The sequence below is a fragment of the Larus michahellis genome, chromosome 11 (genome assembly GCF_964199755.1).
Source record: "Larus michahellis chromosome 11, bLarMic1.1, whole genome shotgun sequence".
NCBI classification, from domain to species: Eukaryota; Metazoa; Chordata; class Aves; order Charadriiformes; family Laridae; genus Larus; species Larus michahellis.
In genome coordinates this window covers 5,856,327-5,875,314 of record NC_133906.1, presented here as the reverse complement: position 1 = coordinate 5,875,314, position 18,988 = coordinate 5,856,327, and the positions used below count along the sequence as shown (strand labels likewise).

At 43.8% G+C, this 18,988-nt stretch overlaps 1 protein-coding gene across 5 annotated transcripts in view; it reads left to right on the top strand.

Annotated features, from left to right (window-relative positions):
* Positions 1-14,322, top strand: part of TENM2 (teneurin transmembrane protein 2) — a 1,449,326-nt gene extending 1,435,004 nt beyond the window's left edge. For all 5 annotated transcript variants that reach the window (XM_074604292.1, XM_074604293.1, XM_074604291.1 and 2 more), the window contains 5 exons: positions 904-1,139; positions 5,288-5,584; positions 6,470-8,084; positions 11,054-11,184; positions 12,421-14,322. In XM_074604292.1, the coding sequence (XP_074460393.1) occupies positions 904-1,139; positions 5,288-5,584; positions 6,470-8,084; positions 11,054-11,184; positions 12,421-13,182 (3,041 nt within the window). In that variant the 3' untranslated portion in view covers positions 13,183-14,322. The remainder of the gene's footprint in view (positions 1-903; positions 1,140-5,287; positions 5,585-6,469; positions 8,085-11,053; positions 11,185-12,420) is intronic.
* Positions 14,323-18,988: the final 4,666 nt, after the last annotated feature.

The following is an 18,988-nucleotide window of genomic DNA, read 5'->3' as shown; positions in this document are numbered from 1 at the left end:
GAATATCATCATCAAACAATAGTCTCCTCCTGACATAAATGTCAACATTTGTAGACTATTATACCGTGGCATGTCTGGTTGCAAAGACTTTATTTCTCTTATACCAGATGATTCATTATGTGGATGCTGTCCTTCTGTCAGACAAATATCGATGCTTTGGCGACAGTTGCACGCTGTAGCGCTCCATCCTGGCCGGGAACGGGCTCGGCTGTGTCACACAGCTGGGGAACTGCACGGCCGTAAAAGTACAGGATGAATTTTATGACTTTTCTCCGACAGCCAAAAGGCCGGGTGTGCACCCCAGGCCCGCGCACTTGTCGGGGGTGGCAGGAAGGCAGGCGAGTAAAGGGCTGTGGCTGCTGCCTTGCACTGCTGGAGCCTCACACCTTGCGGATTTAAAGCCAAACTGCAATTCTGTACAAAGCCTCTGCATGGAGACAGTTTTTAAACAGAGGGAAAGAAAAAGAAGCGCTTACTTCTTCCCACTCATAAAAAGTCCAGCAGTCTTTTTGTTTTTCTTTTTTTTCTTTTTTTTTTTAATTATTGTCCTGGAGTTCAATGGTTTGTTGCTTACCCAGCAGTTCAGCTTTCAGTTTTTGTTTATATTAGAAATAAATTACCTGGCTGAACACATATCACTGTGCATTTTGACTCACAATTAAGACCAAAGGGAAAACATAATGAAATAAACACAGTATCTCTCTGCAGGCTCACTGTTACACTACTGTTCTTTACATGAATCAGTAACATCTGTAATTTCCACCATAGTACCACGTAAATGGTAATTGCAGGCTGACTTCATTTAACATCAACAGGAGTGCAATAAAAAACCAATCAAATTAAGCTATATGTTTTCTTTATGACTGGAGTAGCTAAATTATTTTCTTTTCGTTATTGCTGTAGATCAAGTGAGGAACAGCTACCAGCTCTGTAATAATGGTACTTTGAGAGTGATGTATGCCAATGGCATGAGCATTAGCTTTCACAGCGAACCTCATGTCCTGGCTGGGACTGTGACTCCCACCATAGGACGATGTAATATTTCTCTACCAATGGAAAATGGTTTAAACTCAATTGAATGGCGTCTGAGGAAGGAGCAGATTAAAGGCAAAGTGACTGTGTTTGGAAGAAAGCTCAGGGTAAGTAGAATCTGTCATTACAATAATGATCTTTTCTTTTGTGGGCAGAAAATTAATTTTGCCTTTTGAAGGACATGTCTTCCCTGTTTTTACTTGTTAAAAATGTACAGCTCTGGGACTGTCTTTGGTACGGCAGTCTTTTCTGTATTTGAGAGGTCAGTTAACTGCGTGGGATCATCTGCTGCAATCAGCAACAGAAGCTTCATTACTGAAAGTATTTCAAAAGGGGTTGGTAAAAATACCGGGAATATTGCTTCAAGTCACTCCGCTGCTGAAGGCGGGGGGGAAATCCGACCACTCAGCATTTGTAAAAATGCTATGGCACACTTAACCACAGTTAGTCCTGGAGAGCAAACGCAATTACAGCTTGAGCAGTTACGTTCTGCTTCTGTAAAATCCCCCTACAGAGTCATTGAGACAGGCATATCGTGTTTATTCCCTTTCCCAAATGGCACGATTGGAAAATAATTGCCATAATTACAAAGTCATAAGCATAGGATAAGAAAGACACTCAGGTCATGTAATCCATCCCCTGCCAAATTAAAGATCTGCTGCAGCCGGATTAATCCCATTCTGCGCTTAGCTGGCCTGGTTTTCGCTCCTGAAGTATCTCAGCTTTCACTGGCTGCTTCAGGATGTACAGATTTGGGAAGGCTTTGAGATACCGGGCAGAAAACAAATATAGTGCTGATCAAGTCCTGCTTCTTTTAATAATTCTTTCAACATCATTGGACGTGAGATCCAGCTCTATGTGTTCAAGACGATATATTGAATGCAATATATGTAAAAACAACTATGTGGTGATTTACAAAAAAATATTAAGAATCGGATGTTAAATGTTAAATTAACAAGTCTTTCCTTACTCTGACAAATGCTCAGAAGGCACCTATTGGGGAGAGGGGGAAGGGTAGACAAAAAATGGAATGAGATTAGCAGCTAATCCTTAATGACTAAATTTCATGGCTGTGTAATTGATTTTTGATGTGTTGACCTGCAGAAGTTGATTGTAAGTAGGAAATAGATCAGCTCTGCGTTTCGACTAGGTGTTCAAAATAAAAACAAATAGGACCCTGAAATGAAATCGCTGTAATCCTAACTCTCAATACTAAAAATTTAATAGAGGTATTTGTGGTAATTAGCTGAAGTTAAACACGTCTTGGAGTTGAAACCTTGCCTGAGATGGGGTTTCTTGCATCGTGTTTATGCAAATCAAAACACCGCTTTATCTAGCAACACCTCAACATTTAATTGTCTGGTGTTAGTTCCTGTAACAATAATCACATATCCATTTAGCTCTTTTAAATGAAAATCACTATGAGATTATAACAGGTTGAGTGGACTGAAAATGAAATCTGAAAATGAGGGAGAAAGCATCGAATTTATTTGCATCTCATTTATCCTAATTCATCTTTATAAATTGTTCAGTGAATGAAACAGAGCAAGTGTGTTGGAACACTGTGGGGAGCAGGTGGCAGGCAGGGGCGGCGGTGGCAGCGGGGGACGGCTGTGGCACACGTAGCGGTACGGGGGTGGGGGCACTGCTGCAGAACTAAGGCAGCGCCGGCACGACCAGCAGGAGAGCCTGGGGAGCCACCTCCTGAATCCCCAATTCGGAATCAAGTGTTACTGAAGGGGATTCTTACGCGGGGTTCACCTCTTACCAGTACTTACTGGAGCCCATACGCCTTTTCTTCAATACTTGAAGGGGGCTTGTAAGGAAGATGGGGACAGATTTTTAAGTAGGTCCTGTTGCGATAGGACTAAGGGCTAATGGTTTTAAACCAAAAGAGGGTAGATTTAGATATAAGGAAGAAATTTTTCACACTGGGGGTGGTGAAACACTGGCCCAGGTTGCCCAGAGAGGTGGTAGATGCCCCATGCCTGGAAGCATTCATGGTCAGGTTGGACAGGGCTCTGACCATCCTGATGTAGTTGAAGGTGTCCCTCCCTGCTCATTGCAGAGGCGTTGGACTAGGTGGCTTTTAAATGTCCCTTCCAAACCCGACTATTCTATGATTCTGCGGTTCTTCAGGTAGTGCTGCTACCCGTGCCCCCAGCCCTGCTCATCCGTGCTACAGCTCATCGCAGCTGTACGTGTGCCTCTGCAGACACGCCTGGGCAGACTTCATTAAGCCAAGAAAGGAAGACCTGCACTTCACCTTTATGTTATCCCACTTACTGTCCACTACTATTTTATGCACCACATGTTCAGTGTCTTGTGGTAGTTTCAGATAAAGTCTCAATAAGAAACCCTTCCGATGAGGTTTTGTTACGGTGCAGCATCATGTAGGTGATTTTTGTTGCAAGACCTTTACCCAAGGCACGAAGAGCTCTTCCCTGCTGCCACGTGTCCAGCAGCAGCCACGGGAAAACCAGATATGCATGTAGGTAGTGGAACAAAAGACAAAGAGCTTGTTAAGTAATCTTCAGTCATGATACTTGTAATAGTGTTATTAGTTTTCCCAGGAAGAGTGGGAGTTAGTCATTCTGTTTGGGTTGCTATATAATTAACATGACACTACAATTACACTCTCTGGTTTTTACTTATTTCTACAAATGAAAATTAAGTTACTGAATTATCCAAGCAGGTGCTTCTTCATTCTCCAAGTGATGTTTGTGTGTGCGCATAACTCTCATCTATGTAATCATTAAAAAAACTCAAATGCTTTAGTTTTCTGTGGAAAAAATACTAACATTTATAATGTTTTTGAGAAAAGGGAGTCAGACTTTCCTATGCGCAGATTACAGTTGCAGTTACTGTAATGGAGGGAAGAAATCCCAACTACTTTATGAAGCTTCAGGAATTAAAAATCAAAACAAACCAAACAAAACCCCAAAAGCTAAAATTCAGTTTGTAATCTTTCTTGAAAGACTTTGGAGAAGTGAAAGGTCTCCTCTGCTTCCCCGCGAGCTCTGCGAAGGAAAGGGTTTTGATACATCTCTGTCATCAGGGTTGACCCCACACTTACAAAAACTAGAGTAACCAGTTGAGAAAGCACTGATGTTGAGTTTGCCTTCCCTGGCTTTGTTTCCATGACAGCAGAATATGATTTCTTTTGCCAACGTGTTTTAAAAAATACGCTATCTTTTCTTTGAATCACAGGAGAAGCTGTTGCTGGGATAACCTTCGGGAAAACCTACAGAAAAGAGTTTTTTCTAATAATTGCCCACTGAGGAAATTCAAAATGTTAAAGAGCTACATTTTATTAATGGAAAAAATTAGGATAATCAGTGATAATTTGAAATAATTATTTCTTTACAAACACAAAATTGTATTAATTTTAAATTTGCTTTCTGTATCGCTGAATTCCTACAGAGTTGGTTGGGATGGGAATTGGGTTTACCCCTGCCAGTGAAAATATCTCAGAATAACTTTTATGTCCTTGAGAAAGGCTCAGGGTTAATTTACATATTGTTTGATGTGCAGTTTAATTTTGGATAAGAGAAAGCGTTGCTTAATCAAAGCTACTGTAAAATATAAACTGAAGAACAAATTCCCAGAAACTGATGAATACTTTTTAAGTAGTCGTTGCTCTCAAATTATATCTAATTTAAGGACTTCTACTTTATTAATGAGGCATGTGCAATTAAATTACTTAAGAAGCTTCATCAGATTACAGCATTAACCTGAATTCTGTGGCTTAGCCTCCAGTGAATATATTTATGTATTTTTCCTTATAGCACTCTCACTAGAAGCCTCTCCATTTGGCATTCTTACGCTCCTTTGTTTCTGTTTTGCTCTGTTGTTAAAAAGGTAAAAATAAAAAATCTGGGACTGAGAGACTTCATGCTGTACTTTGATTTGGAAATTGTAGCTGAAAAAAATGGGGGAAAAAGAAAAATATTTAACCGAATTATTTAGCACTTTTTTTCCCCTCAAAACCCGAAGTCCACCTTTCCCAGCCTGTATGACCAGGTATTTTAGTCAGAAGAAATTAAACCCATCCCAAGCGATCAGGTTGGTGAGGGTTACGTGTTTGAATATCATGAGAAGTAGAAAGCAAAAGCCAGTTAATAGGAAGATGTCCTACACGTTTCAAAAATGTGGGGAAGTTGAGTTCTCCTTTGTGCATGCCACTTTCACACTGAAAATCCGTAGAGGTGTAGCGCCCACTGCGGACTGAGTACGGCCTTCTTTCATTCAATAGGTGCACGGAAGGAATTTACTGTCCATTGATTACGACCGGAACATACGCACAGAAAAAATCTATGACGATCACCGGAAATTTACGCTGAGGATAATTTACGATCAACTGGGACGGCCTTTCCTTTGGCTACCCAGCAGCGGCCTGGCTGCTGTCAACGTGTCTTACTTCTTCAACGGGCGCCTGGCTGGGCTGCAGCGGGGTGCCATGAGCGAGAGAACAGATATCGATAAGCAAGGCAGGATCATATCGCGCATGTTTGCAGATGGGAAAGTTTGGAGCTACACCTACCTAGAAAAAGTAGGTGATGCTGTTTTACCTTCTGACATTGGCTACAAAGAGACGAAGTACTACTGGGCTTCGTTTTAAGCTCTCTACGTAACATACACACAAATTATCCAAAATTTGGCGTATTCCAGCTGTTAACAATCCCTTTGTACCTGGTCTCAAAATTCCTTATTTTACAATTAGTCAACTGAATTTGAATAATTTTTAATGGGAAATATTCGTCATGGCTTGCGTCTTTTGATATTTTCCTGAAAGTGATTAAGCTGCCATATAATGGCATAAACTAACACAATGAATCGTGCTTAATTAAGACAAAAAATCCATGACTAAACCTGACAAAAGGTTCAAGTAGAAACAGGTAGTTCACCTCTAATCATTATTTCTTAAATGACAACGTGGTAATGCATTTTTACTTAGCCTCATGAGGACGCTTCAGTCACGAAAGTGTCTTAAATACTTTGGAACTGCAGATTATTTTCCCTTTTCCTTCTCCGAATCTGTTATTTTAAGCAAAGCAGAGCTGATGTTCTCTGCTTTGTTTCTCACGTTTCACAGTAACAGTTGTGGATTACAGCTGCTAGCCAAAAGATAAATCAAGTCATTTATCCAACTCCTCTGCATCCCTTAAAAGAAAAAAAGAAAGTCCTCCCAAAGGGAGGGTAGCTAATAGGTTGCTAGCCTACACTTTCTCCAGAGTGGCAGCATATTGATTTCCAAGTAGCAGATCCTCTCATCTGACAATATTCCTGAGCAGCTTCGTTCCCCCAACTGATGTATCTGTGTCTCTTTGTATTCGTTTAACATTAGCGCCTCTTCAGTAAACTTTTCTTTTCTTTAATACCCTCTCAGAGGTCACATGCTGAAAGACAGTAACTGTATTAATGTTTTTTCCTATAGTCGATGGTACTACTGCTTCAGAGTCAACGACAGTACATTTTCGAGTATGACTCTTCAGACCGACTTCACGCTGTTACTATGCCTAGCGTTGCTCGGCACAGCATGTCAACTCACACCTCTATTGGCTACATTAGAAATATTTATAATCCTCCCGAGAGCAATGCGTCGGTGATTTTTGATTACAGTGATGATGGGAGGATTTTGAAAACATCATTTTTAGGTACCGGCCGACAAGTCTTCTACAAGTATGGAAAGCTATCCAAATTATCTGAAATTGTTTATGACAGCACTGCAGTTACTTTTGGATATGATGAAACTACGGGTGTCCTAAAAATGGTGAATTTGCAAAGTGGAGGATTTTCCTGTACGATCCGCTATCGTAAAATTGGTCCTCTCGTTGACAAACAAATCTACAGATTCTCTGAAGAAGGCATGGTCAATGCAAGGTTCGATTATACATACCATGACAATAGCTTTCGAATCGCAAGCATCAAACCCATAATAAGTGAGACGCCTCTTCCAGTTGATCTGTACCGTTACGATGAGATTTCTGGCAAAGTAGAGCATTTTGGCAAATTCGGAGTTATTTATTATGATATAAATCAAATTATTACTACAGCGGTTATGACACTGAGTAAGCACTTCGACACCCATGGACGCATTAAAGAAGTTCAATATGAAATGTTCAGATCACTGATGTACTGGATGACCGTACAGTATGACAGCATGGGAAGGGTAACGAAAAGAGAACTGAAGCTTGGTCCGTATGCCAACACAACCAAGTACACCTACGATTACGACGGAGATGGGCAACTGCAAAGCGTAGCAGTAAATGATAGGCCAACCTGGCGTTACAGTTACGATCTGAATGGAAACCTTCATCTCTTAAATCCTGGAAACAGCGTCCGATTGATGCCTCTGCGCTATGACCTGAGAGACAGGATTACGCGCTTAGGTGACATACCGTACAAGATTGATGATGATGGATTCCTGTGTCAGCGAGGCTCAGATGTGTTTGAGTACAACTCGAAAGGACTCTTAACGAGAGCTTACAACAAAGCAAATGGGTGGAGTGTTCAGTACCGTTATGATGGACTCGGCCGAAGGGCTTCCTGTAAGACTAACCTGGGGCATCATCTACAGTACTTTTATGCTGATCTTCACAATCCAACAAGGGTAACTCACGTCTACAATCATTCCAATTCGGAAATTACCTCTTTGTACTATGATCTGCAAGGCCACCTCTTTGCGATGGAGAGTAGCAGCGGGGAAGAATATTACGTTGCCTCTGATAACACAGGCACTCCATTAGCCGTGTTCAGCATCAATGGCCTCATGATCAAACAGCTTCAGTACACAGCATATGGGGAGATTTATTACGACTCTAACCCTGATTTCCAGCTGGTTATCGGGTTCCATGGAGGGCTGTATGATCCTTTAACCAAACTCGTCCATTTTACCCAAAGGGACTATGATGTCCTGGCTGGACGCTGGACATCTCCTGATTACACCATGTGGAAAAACATTGGTAAAGAACCCGCTCCTTTCAATCTGTACATGTTCAAGAGTAACAACCCTCTCAGCAATGAACTGGATCTAAAGAACTATGTAACAGGTGAGACTTCATTAAGTTTCTTATAAATAACAGTACGGTTTGGAAGCTGATTTGGGAAAGAAATCAGCCTTCTCCTTACTAGCCATTTGCTGAGTCCTCCCATCAAGGCTGGGCCGTTTTCCTTTTTGTGCTATGAAACGGGTTGGCTAGTCCTGATTCTTTGGTACTGCTTCTCCTCCAATGAAGGGTGTTAAATGAGAAGCCAAAATGAATTATGGGGGCAGGGGGGTGAATTTTGGGTAAGTACTCAATTTCAGCACAGCCACAGTGCTCTTCCTGTTGAACTAGTACTGTATGGAGCTGTGCTCATTCTCATTTTACGTGAAGAAAAAGGAAGTCGCCTACAAGAATCACTGGCAGGGTAGTTGCAGAATCGGGAACCAGAACTGCTCGGCATCTCTTCCCTTCAGGGCTACTTTCAAAATTAACTGCTGACTGAGCCCACGGGCACATTATGAATTAGCACCAAGAACGGATTTAATTAAACCTCTTTTTCCCATTTAACTTTCAATATGCAAACAGTCTTTAGTCTTTAAAACAAATATCTTGGTGTTTTCTAAAATGATTTCCTCCTGAAAGACTATGAAATGTTGTGGAATGTGGAGAGCTTAGAAAGAGAAACAATAAAGTAGTTTTGATCGCGTATGTTAGAATTGGGTAAAACTTGTAACCTCTTCTTAATTAGTAATAATTTTTCACTTAGTAAGATCACACAGTACTTGGACTAGCTGCTGGCAATTTCTAAAAAGAAAGGTAATTAGTATGTCTTCAGGAAAATCTTTTTTCAGAATTGAATATGCAGTATACAATAATTAGAGCAGTGATATCATTTTTAAAAAGGAGCTATCTTAATTTTAGCAGTAATTTGAATTTCAAGAAAAGCATGCATTTCCTTCAAAGAAAATCATAGCAAGTTTCAGTAGTATGTTGGGACTCAACTGGATGTGTAACACTCCATAGGTTCTGCTGTCGCTACTTTGTAATTTGAAGATAGTGTGATTTGTATCTGATCGTGTGAAAATATTGGCAACTAAAATTACCATGGGATCAAATTCTGTTGTCCTAAATTCAACAAAATTCCTATTTTCATCCACTGCTGTTTGGTTTAGATTTTCAGTCTCGTCTCATGATGTTTTGCTACGTTGTGAAATGGCATTAATTTAATTTATCCATCCGCTGGGTGACATCTAGGAAGATGTATTGCGTTTTGGTATAACACACACCCTGTAGTCTGTAAAAATACTTTGCTGCTGCTGAAAATATTTGTTGCTGTATGGACTAAACAGATTATCTTGCACAAGACGTTATTATGGGGGCACCTGGGTTGTCATAGCTTAAAGAAAACAAACAAAAAAAATACTTCCCCACCCCAGTCCCTTCTTACTGTTAACCCCGACCCTGCTTTATTCACAGCTTTTGCTGAAAAGGAATTCCTGGAGCAAGTGCAGTGCTGCAAAGCACATCAGCTAAGGAAAACAGTGACTACTTTGTATGTAGGTCCTCCTCTTCTTTTGGGGGATTAGGGCAGCCAAAGTGAATTTTTTGGGGAGATACCATTATACCATAAAATAAATTGAAACCTTAAAAAGGAGCGGTAACCCTCTGCTGTCCAAAGCTAGAGGAAAAATATGGTAGGCACTGTGTGATGGGAGATACATACAAATATCTGCATAGAAGCAGAATATTTTACTACTTACTTTAGTGTCAGAATGGTAAGAAAAGAAGACTCTTGCTGTCAGCTGTCCACAACCAAGAAGTATTACGCTTTTTATGATGCAACATTACCTTTGCTAGAAACGGGGGGAAAACGGTCTTTGGGACAGCCGGCGGGTGCCGTGTTGTGTCCGAGCAGGTCCCGGCGGTGTGTGCATCCGGGCGGGAGCATGCCGGTGGGCAGGGAGCAGAGCCCGCCGTGCGCCTGCCCGTGCCCAGAGCGCTCCGCGTGCAGCCAGGAGCCCGGCTCCAGAGCGCCCGGCCGCGCTCCTGCCTCTCCGCAAACACCCAGCTCGCTCACACGAAGAAGCGGCAATCGCAGCATCAGGAGCCATCAAAGGCCAGTGAGGAGGGAAGCCACTGTAAAACACAGGAGAGATTTTTAAACAAAAATGGTCATGAACGTAAGTCCAAATCAAATGAGAAGTGCCCGTGCTCCCACGCTGCTTCTGATCTCCGTGGCAGCTGGAAAAGAGAAGCAGGAAACTTCTGTAAAATGGGGCTAGGGGCTTTTTTTCTTTTGGTTAAAAACATCACTTTGGTAACTAAAATACATCATTAGTTCTTAATACCTGCTGAGTGAGAATTACTGTTATTAATTTAGTTACTTAGCTTTTTCAACTAGATATGAAGACAGAGTTTTACTGGTCGAACGCAGAGCTGGAACTTGCCGAGGCTCAGCCCAGAGCTGAGCTGGAACTTTCCCATGCAGCTCCTGCCTTTCCCTAGTGGGGCTGGTACCTAAATTTAGACATCTGAATTACGCGCTTAGCTTCTCGCTGCATTTAATGGAGCCTCCCGAGACCCGATGACAGTTAATAGAAGTAGGACATAGAAAAGAAGCCGTGCATTTTCCCAAAGGACTTTGCAGAAGTTTTTAGGAGTACTAACCTAATAAAACATCATTTTACAGTACAGTTTGTAGGTTAAAGTAGCCACATCAGAAGGTGTCAGAGGTGGAACAAATCCTGCGTACAGTAAAATGTTTGGATGATCCATGTGCTGTAATAGGAAAAGGATGAAAGACGTGGTATATCCCTGATGAATTATTTAGGGTAAATTTGAAGCAGTATCTCCTGTCCCTGTTCAGGTGGATTACTACAATTCTGCAAAATGCCATGCTGTAATGTAAATTATGAGTTCCGCTGCTACTTGAAATTAAGGAGGTCGAGGATGGATTTCCAGCATTTTTTTTGATTTCTTGTATTTATTACACGTGTTTATTTCTCACTTGACTGCTTACTTTTGATTTTTAGATGTCAAAAGCTGGTTGGTGATGTTTGGATTTCAGCTTAGCAACATTATACCTGGTTTCCCTAGAGCGAAAATGTACTTTGTGTCACCGCCATACGAGCTGTCTGAGAGTCAAGCATGTGAAAACGGACAGGTAGGCAGAAAGATGAAGTTATTTTTCTTGATAAATTTGCCCCACTCTATGAATAGAACTGCTGGCTCTTCTGCGGTTACAGCAGAAGGCCAAGTGTTTATTTCAGTGTAAAATGAAGTGAGTATAGCTAGATTTTGTACTAATGAACATATGCCTTCTTGCCAGCCTTTGCCGTTATCATAATTACAGTGCCATTAGTTTGTCTTTTATTGAGTTCTTCCTTGATTAACAAGTTGTAACCCGATTAACTTGATTAGCAATGGCAAAGGAAGACTTTCTCAGGGTAATTCATCATCTGTTGTACCTTTGGTAAAACCATCCTAACAACATACGTGTTGCAATAAACTTAGGTTGGTACGTGCTGTACTGCTAAGAAATGGCTCTGCTGCTCACCCTGTAATAGGATTTCTCATCGTTTCTGTCTGATGCTTTTGACGGTTAGAGGCTTTGGTTTGCTGCTCCCGTTGCTCCAGTTAACTGTGGTTACAGCATCCATACGTACTTGTCAGGTTAAGGGTGGAAAATGGTATACGCTTTCAACGTCTATAATAAATTCCAACCCAATTCCAATAAACTTAAAAAGAGTACTAGGCCAGACTTAGTCTTCGCTAGGCTTACTTAACATTTGTGGTAATACAACAGAAATGATCGTATAAGCCTGAACGTACCGCTTTCACAGGCTTCTAAGTCATTTGAGAGTCTAAATCCTCTCTTCAGAAATTGCTTTGGAATTTTGGAGCCCAAATTTCATCTATTTTCAAAAAGGCTTATATTCATAAGCATTTTAGTCATATAGACTGGTTGAAATCTCTGGGCAAAAGTGTCCAGAAGTTAAGTGACATCTTTTAATAGATTTATTCTGTTGGGTTTTGGCTCTGATTAAAATTGTGCTAGACTTGGGTCTTACTTATTCTTGTAATGGACATTATGTAATTTGCCAAAATTGAATTTGTGGTACATACGTGCTACAGAGGGTGATTGATGAGAAATATTTTATTTGGTATTACTGGTAGCAAAATCATTTGCCAAATGAGTATTTACCTGATCCTGAACGGGATATGTATAGGAGCGGGTAACTGGGGGTGGTCTTCCCATAATGTAGAATCTTTCACTCCATGGCTTTCCTTTAAAAAAGCGAAGCAAAGATTAGTGTCAGTCTCCGAAATGAATATTTTCAGATCTCTATCTTCTTTGGTGTTTGTTTTGTTTTGTTTTGTTTTGTTTTGCTTTCCCCAGCTAATTACAGGAGTTCAGCAGACGACGGAAAGACACAACCAAGCTTTCATGGCTCTTGAGGGACAGGTCATATCTAAAAGATTACATGCCAATATTAGAGAAAAAGCAGGTCACTGGTTCGCAACAACCACTCCAATCATTGGGAAAGGAATCATGTTTGCTGTGAAGGAAGGCCGTGTAACCACTGGCATTTCCAGCATAGCCACAGACGATAGCAGAAAGATCGCCTCTGTCCTTAACAGTGCGCACTACCTGGAAAAAATGCACTACAGCATCGAGGGGAAGGACACCCACTACTTTGTCAAGATAGGCTCGGCCGACGGCGACCTCGTCACCCTCGCGATGACCAGCGGGCGGAAGGTCCTGGAGAGCGGCGTCAACGTCACCGTCTCCCAGCCCACTCTCCTCGTCAACGGGAGGACTCGAAGGTTTACCAATATCGAGTTTCAGTATTCCACCCTGCTGATCAACATCCGCTACGGGCTCAGCCCCGACACGCTGGACGAGGAGAAGGCGAGAGTGTTAGACCAGGCTCGGCAGCGAGCCCTGGGGTCAGCCTGGGCCAAAGAGCAGCAGAAGGCACGGGATGGCCGAGAGGGCAGCCGCGTATGGACAGACGGAGAGAAGCAGCAGCTTCTGAACACGGGAAGGGTTCAAGGTTACGAGGGATATTATGTCCTGCCCGTGGAGCAGTACCCAGAGCTAGCAGACAGTAGCAGCAACATCCAGTTTTTAAGACAGAATGAAATGGGAAAGAGGTAACAAATTAACCTGCTGTCATCCTTTGCTGGATGAATCAGTAGTCGTAACTGTTATCTCCTCTCCTAAGGAGATGAAGACCTAAATGGGGGCACTAGGCTGAGCTACTTTGGGATAGTAAGTGGCAAAAAAGCTCATATTTTTTGAGTTAAATGCTACTGTTCAAGTGATTAAAAACCACATCCTGAAGTGGACTAAAGCCAGACTGAAAACTCTAACCATACAAATTAAAAAGTACCCCTGAAATATTACCCACTTGTTCTGGGTCTAAAGAAAAACAAAAAGAAGGCCTCGTATTGTATTACCTCACTCCATTCACACGTGAGCAAACTAAGAAATCCAAGTGGGCCACTTTCACTAACCAGCTGATGAAACACAGATGATTCAGACTGCTCGTTTGATAAATATCCAAGAGGTTTTCATTTAAAGCAAAATACAGGTGCATTTAAAACATGACTTTGGGGTGATTTGTGTGTAGCAACTGGAGGACAATGAGAATGCAAGTGAGAGCGCACTGGAAATAGTAAAGAAAAATATATTTAAAAGTAACAAAACCACACTTGCACTCTGACCCTCCACTTGTCTGGCCTGAAGCTTAACTTATTCAAAGAGGGCAGAGTGTAGAGTTACATTCAAAACGGTGGCTATAAATCACTACAAATAAATTTCATACTCTGTTTGTCTTTGAAGATTTCCATTGTGGACAGTATAACACAGTTACAGGGTGTAGTCTGTTTAGATTCAGTAGTTTGTTGGTATCAGTTCCAGTAGAGCTGTGGGCATTGTGTTACACTATTGCAAATGGGCACCACGTCAGATCACCCTGTACATACATCAGCCAGAAGGCACAATCACTGTTTCAGATTTAAAAATTATTAGTGTGTTTGTTTGGTCGAGAAACTGAGACAATCACATTACAGTCACCACGAGAAAAAAAAAAAAAAAGAAAAAAAAAGAAAAAAAAAGTCTAATAAGAACTTTGGTACAAGAACTTTTTTGTAATATACATGTATGAATTGTTCATTGAGTTTTTATATTAATTTTAATTTGCTGCTAAGCAAAGACTAGAGACAGGCAAAGATAATTTATGGCAAAGTGTTTAAATTGTTTATACATAAATAAAGTCTCTAAAACTCCTGTGAATTACTTGTCTTCCATTGTGAAATTTTTTTCAAATGAAAAAATATTAGTCTGTCGCTGTCACCTAATGCACGCAGCATCTTGTATGTCAGAGCGGCTTGCTGTTGTTGGACCGTGGATTCTGCAGAGGGCTGGTGCTTTGATCTCGGGGCCAGCAGAGTCCCACACACATCACCCAAAACTCTGTTTAGGAGACAGCAGCGAAGTGGTAAATGCTTCAGAAACTCCCCCTCTGCGCCTCACGACTGGCAACCCTCAAACTGCCACCTTTCAATCCCGGAATTAGTTGAATTGCGCTCAAGTATCCTCCAAACAGTAACATAATATTAAATGGAAGACGGGAGGCCGTGCTGTGAGCCAGGGGGTCTCCACGAAATCTGTCTCCTTTGGGAGACTGCTTATTTCTGCCACGTTTAAAAACTGGCGGAAAGATCAAAGACCCCCTCCCAGGCAGACAGTCGCTCCTGATGATGTTAAAAGGGAACCATCCATCAGCCGCAGCCCTGCTGCTTTTAGCTCATCGAAGGACGTAGCCAGGGACCTCCACTTAATTTTGAGAACAGTTTTGCTTTTGGCGTTGCAAACGAGGCTTTTAATGATTGATGATATCGACAGAGGCACTCGAGTTGGTTATGGGCATTAATTCACCCTGGGGCATTTTGAAAGCAGACCAGTCCGGTGGCCGCGTGGCGCAACGCCCGCAGCACTTGGCAAGTGCATCTAACTTTTGCCGTGCCAACAAGAGCCGCCCCGTCCCGACGGCAGCGTGGCAGCCCCGTGCCTGCCCCGTGCAGCGCGCGCTGCAGCCCCGGCCCCTCACTCGTCCCCTGGAGGGTGAGCCTGGGTGCACTTCCCGATGAAGCCCTGTACGTCCATCACTGCAGAGGTTTTCCTGTGCTGGTGAAGTGCTGTTACCTTATCACACTGTTCTGTACAAGTGAAACCTCTTAAAGAACTATTGTTAATTTTTGTATAATGGAGGCATAAAACATGAAATCACAAGGTGGAGACGCTTTGCGTTATCACATTTTTCCCGGATTACCCTTGCCCCGTACTGGTAAGCTTCTTAGGTCATTTTATGGAATGGAATTTTTCTCACAGTTGAGAGGGTTGAAATGGGAACCTGTTGCACAGTCCCCGATGTCCTTTATTCTGTTACTGTTCTCCTAAGGCTGGAACTCCTCAGATTTAGAGATCCTGCTGCTTCAAAAAGAAACTCACTGTGGGAGGAGATGTAACAGATGTGAAGGGGATGCACTCCCTACCCAGCTCCTTTGCAAGGGACATACATGTCATCAGGAAGGTGTGGACTTTGGAAGGTGGTCCAGCCACGCCAGCTAAATACGCACCAGAGACCGTTTATCCAGGGCTATCCGTGGTTTCCAAAGCCTGTGTGCAGCTCGGCGCGGGTCCCGTGGGAAGCCCCAGGGGTGCCCCTGAGCTCTTAGAGCCAACTGACTGTTGTGGCAGACCCGACCGAGGTGGTCCCCAACCCTTACCTCGGCTCTGCCACCGCGCTTTCTTTGTGTTCCCGTACAGACTCCCCGACACATTTTACGTGTATCCACATGGGCAAACTCTCCCGGCCTGTCCTTTTGGCAAGTAAACCGCAGTGTGTCCCGTTACTTACAAAACCCTTGTGTGGTGCATCAAAGAGATTGGAGGAATTCCTGTATTTTGTAATTGTGACAAAGAGCTAGATGCTCTCGTCTGGAAAAATAGCTGACCCTTGGAGGCCATACTAGAGAGCTTTTCACTTAACGAATGGAGGAGATACCTGGACTGATGTGGCCACGGCCAACCACTTATTGCCTCCTCTCCTGTGGTCCCATCTGAGTTTCCCCTGTTTCTTTTTATCCCTTTCCCTTTCCGCAGCCCTCCCTTTCCTCGCTCCCCTCAGACTGCTGTCTCCTGTTCCTCTCGCAGCTCTTGCTTTTCCTCTCTCCTCCTTGCTAAACTTTTCCATATGGAAAAGGTGATCAACCTAAAGCAATGCCAAGGAGACATGAACCGTGCTCCTTCTTATGGGAGAGTAGTGAAGTGGTGGCTTTAACAGCGACATTGTGGCCGTGTCCCCAGCAGTGTTGCCACCAGGGGAGGCGGAGGGCAGCTGTGTAAGGACCTGCCCGAGGAGCGCTGCTCGCTGCGGGACGGCCCCGTGCCTGAGCCCACGACAGACCAAGGGCTATCAAACCACATTTGCCCGGCTCGCTCACTCGGGCGTAAGCCGCGTGTCTGCAGAGCCAAAACAAATCCAAGAACAGGCTTCTGCTTGAAGCTAAACCCAGATGGAGAACAGCACTAGAGTACGTTCCTTTTTTCCCATTGGACTGCTGCAACTGAAGGAGTTTGGTACTTACAACCTTGCATTTCAGCTTGAAATAACTGTTTTCCTTCCTGGCTTAGCCCAAAGCCTGGGACGTGGCTGTCGGTGCGTGTCTCGGCACACCCTGCTCCTCACCGCCACTGCTGTTTTGCCTCTCGAGGTCGCCCTCCGGGGCATTGTGGCCACGTGATGGCAGTTCTGCCCAGGGGACGCTCAGAGGCCTTTCCTCTCACGCTGCCGTGCCCACGCCAGTCCCCAGCAGCGCCACGGCCGCCTTCCGTGTGCCCTCCTGTGACCCCGATAAAGGCACCGACAGAAGCTCCTCCTAAAGCTGGGCCAGACCAACGCATCCACAACACTCCCATGGGAACGAATGTGGGGAAGGAAGCATTTAGACCCTTCTTATTTTTCTTTTCTCTTTCCTACCTGGAGTGCAAGGGCGGACACGCGCTGGGCTCTGAGAATGCGCAGAACCAGTCTGAAACCTGCGTAGGAGCCCGGCTCTGGTACTGCTGGTTTTCACCTCCCATCCCTTGGGTCATGTTGCCTCTCGAAAGTTTCCTGACAGAAATCAAGGTGCCAACAGTGTTCTGCCTCTCTCATGTTACCCCATAAGCCCCTGAGCTTCACGTAGCCCAGGCTCATCATTGCTGTAAGAGCAGAAGAGCTACATATTCCTCCTCTGCACTGGACGTGGCCGTAGCACCTCCTCCTAAGGCACTCTGTTGTTTGTTGGTCAAGAGTTGCCTGTGCACACAAGCATCGGCCTTCCCCAGGATCCAAGAAAACCACGTCAGAACTGAGTGCCATTGAATGATGTGCATTAACCGCTTTGTGCTATAATTTCTGTCAGGTTGACCCTTTTGCTGGCAGTCTTGCCAACAGAGATGATCGAACATGGGACAGCGTTCGACAGTCACCTTTGAGGCTACAGCCCTAGGAAACTCAAAAGGCAAAGTTTCTGCCACCCTGTCGTACTGTCCTGTGTTCACCTGGGGATCTTGCATGAGAACCACATGTTAAGGTCAGTCATATACTCAGGTGGCTTTTATTTTAACTACACCTGTTCAAAGGTGAGATGAGGACCATGGTTTAGTGGTGGTTTTGGCAGTGTTAGGTTGATGGTTGGACTCAATGATCTTAAAGATCCCTTCCAACCTAGACAATTCTATGATTCTCTCTTACTTTACAAGCTAAGGTGGGATGGCCTTACAAGTCCTACACCATCCAAATGTTAAGCACAAGCCCTTAATTGCAGGAAATAAATACATATTTTATCTGGAAGACAAGACCTTCTATAGCTATATTTTTTTCTCCAAAGAGGAACAAAGAGGAACTAAGAGTAGATGTCCCTGGGCAATTTTGAATGTGGGAATGGGGAATGGGTCTTTACTGGCCAGGTGTAGAGTGTAACAGCTGCCCAATTTAGCTAAGCTGGGTGACGAAGAGGTTTCGGGACCCCACTGCCTCTGAGCTCCTTCTGAGCTTTTCTGCCAACAAGGAAAGTTCCTTCCCAACCTCTTCCGGTACAGCCTGCAGCACAAAGGTTTGTTATTTACAGGATTGCTTAGTTTAAACCTTACTCATTTCATTTGAAATCTGCCACTCCTCTGGAATCAAACTGACTACTCCACCTCCGCGGCACCAAGAGCCGAGGGCTCACACAGGAGTTTAGCACAGGGTCACCATCCGCCACAGTACAGTTGCTGAGGCAGCTGCGGAAGACGTTTCACTCACCAGATCTCTGAATTAGCAGAGAGAACTTACAGCCTTACGGTCACTTTCAGCCCATGGAAAATAGTGCCGGAGTGCTGGCCCTGGCAGGTGGCTCCTTCAGGCAGAGGCCGTCACTGGAGGCTGCGGGTGGGGGGTACCAGCACACATACACTGTATGCTGTAACTGCTTGTTCAGGCCCATCATATATAAACAATTCTCTCTCCCTTGCCATGTGTGTCTGTTAGCTCCCAATAAACGTAGTTTTGTGCACTGCTTGAACAGCCCTGGAGGGGTTCAAGGCCAGGCTGGACGGGGCTTGGAGCAACCTGCTCGGGTGGGAGGTGTCCCTGCCCAGGGCAGGGGGTGGCACTGGATGATCCTTAAGGCCCCTTCCAACTCTAGCCATTCTATGGCCAGGAGCTGTAGAAAGGCAAATATTATGCCAGTGTCAAAGCACAAACTCCCCTGGGTTGACAAAGCCTTTTCTGCTCCTGCCTAGCCCGAGGCAGCAGAGCTAGAGTCGGGGTCAGGAACTGTGTGTGTGTCTGCAGCAACACCTGACGGGTGATAACCTGAGCAAATAGGAAGAATGAGAGGTAATTAACAAGCAGCCAAGGCTGGGTCGC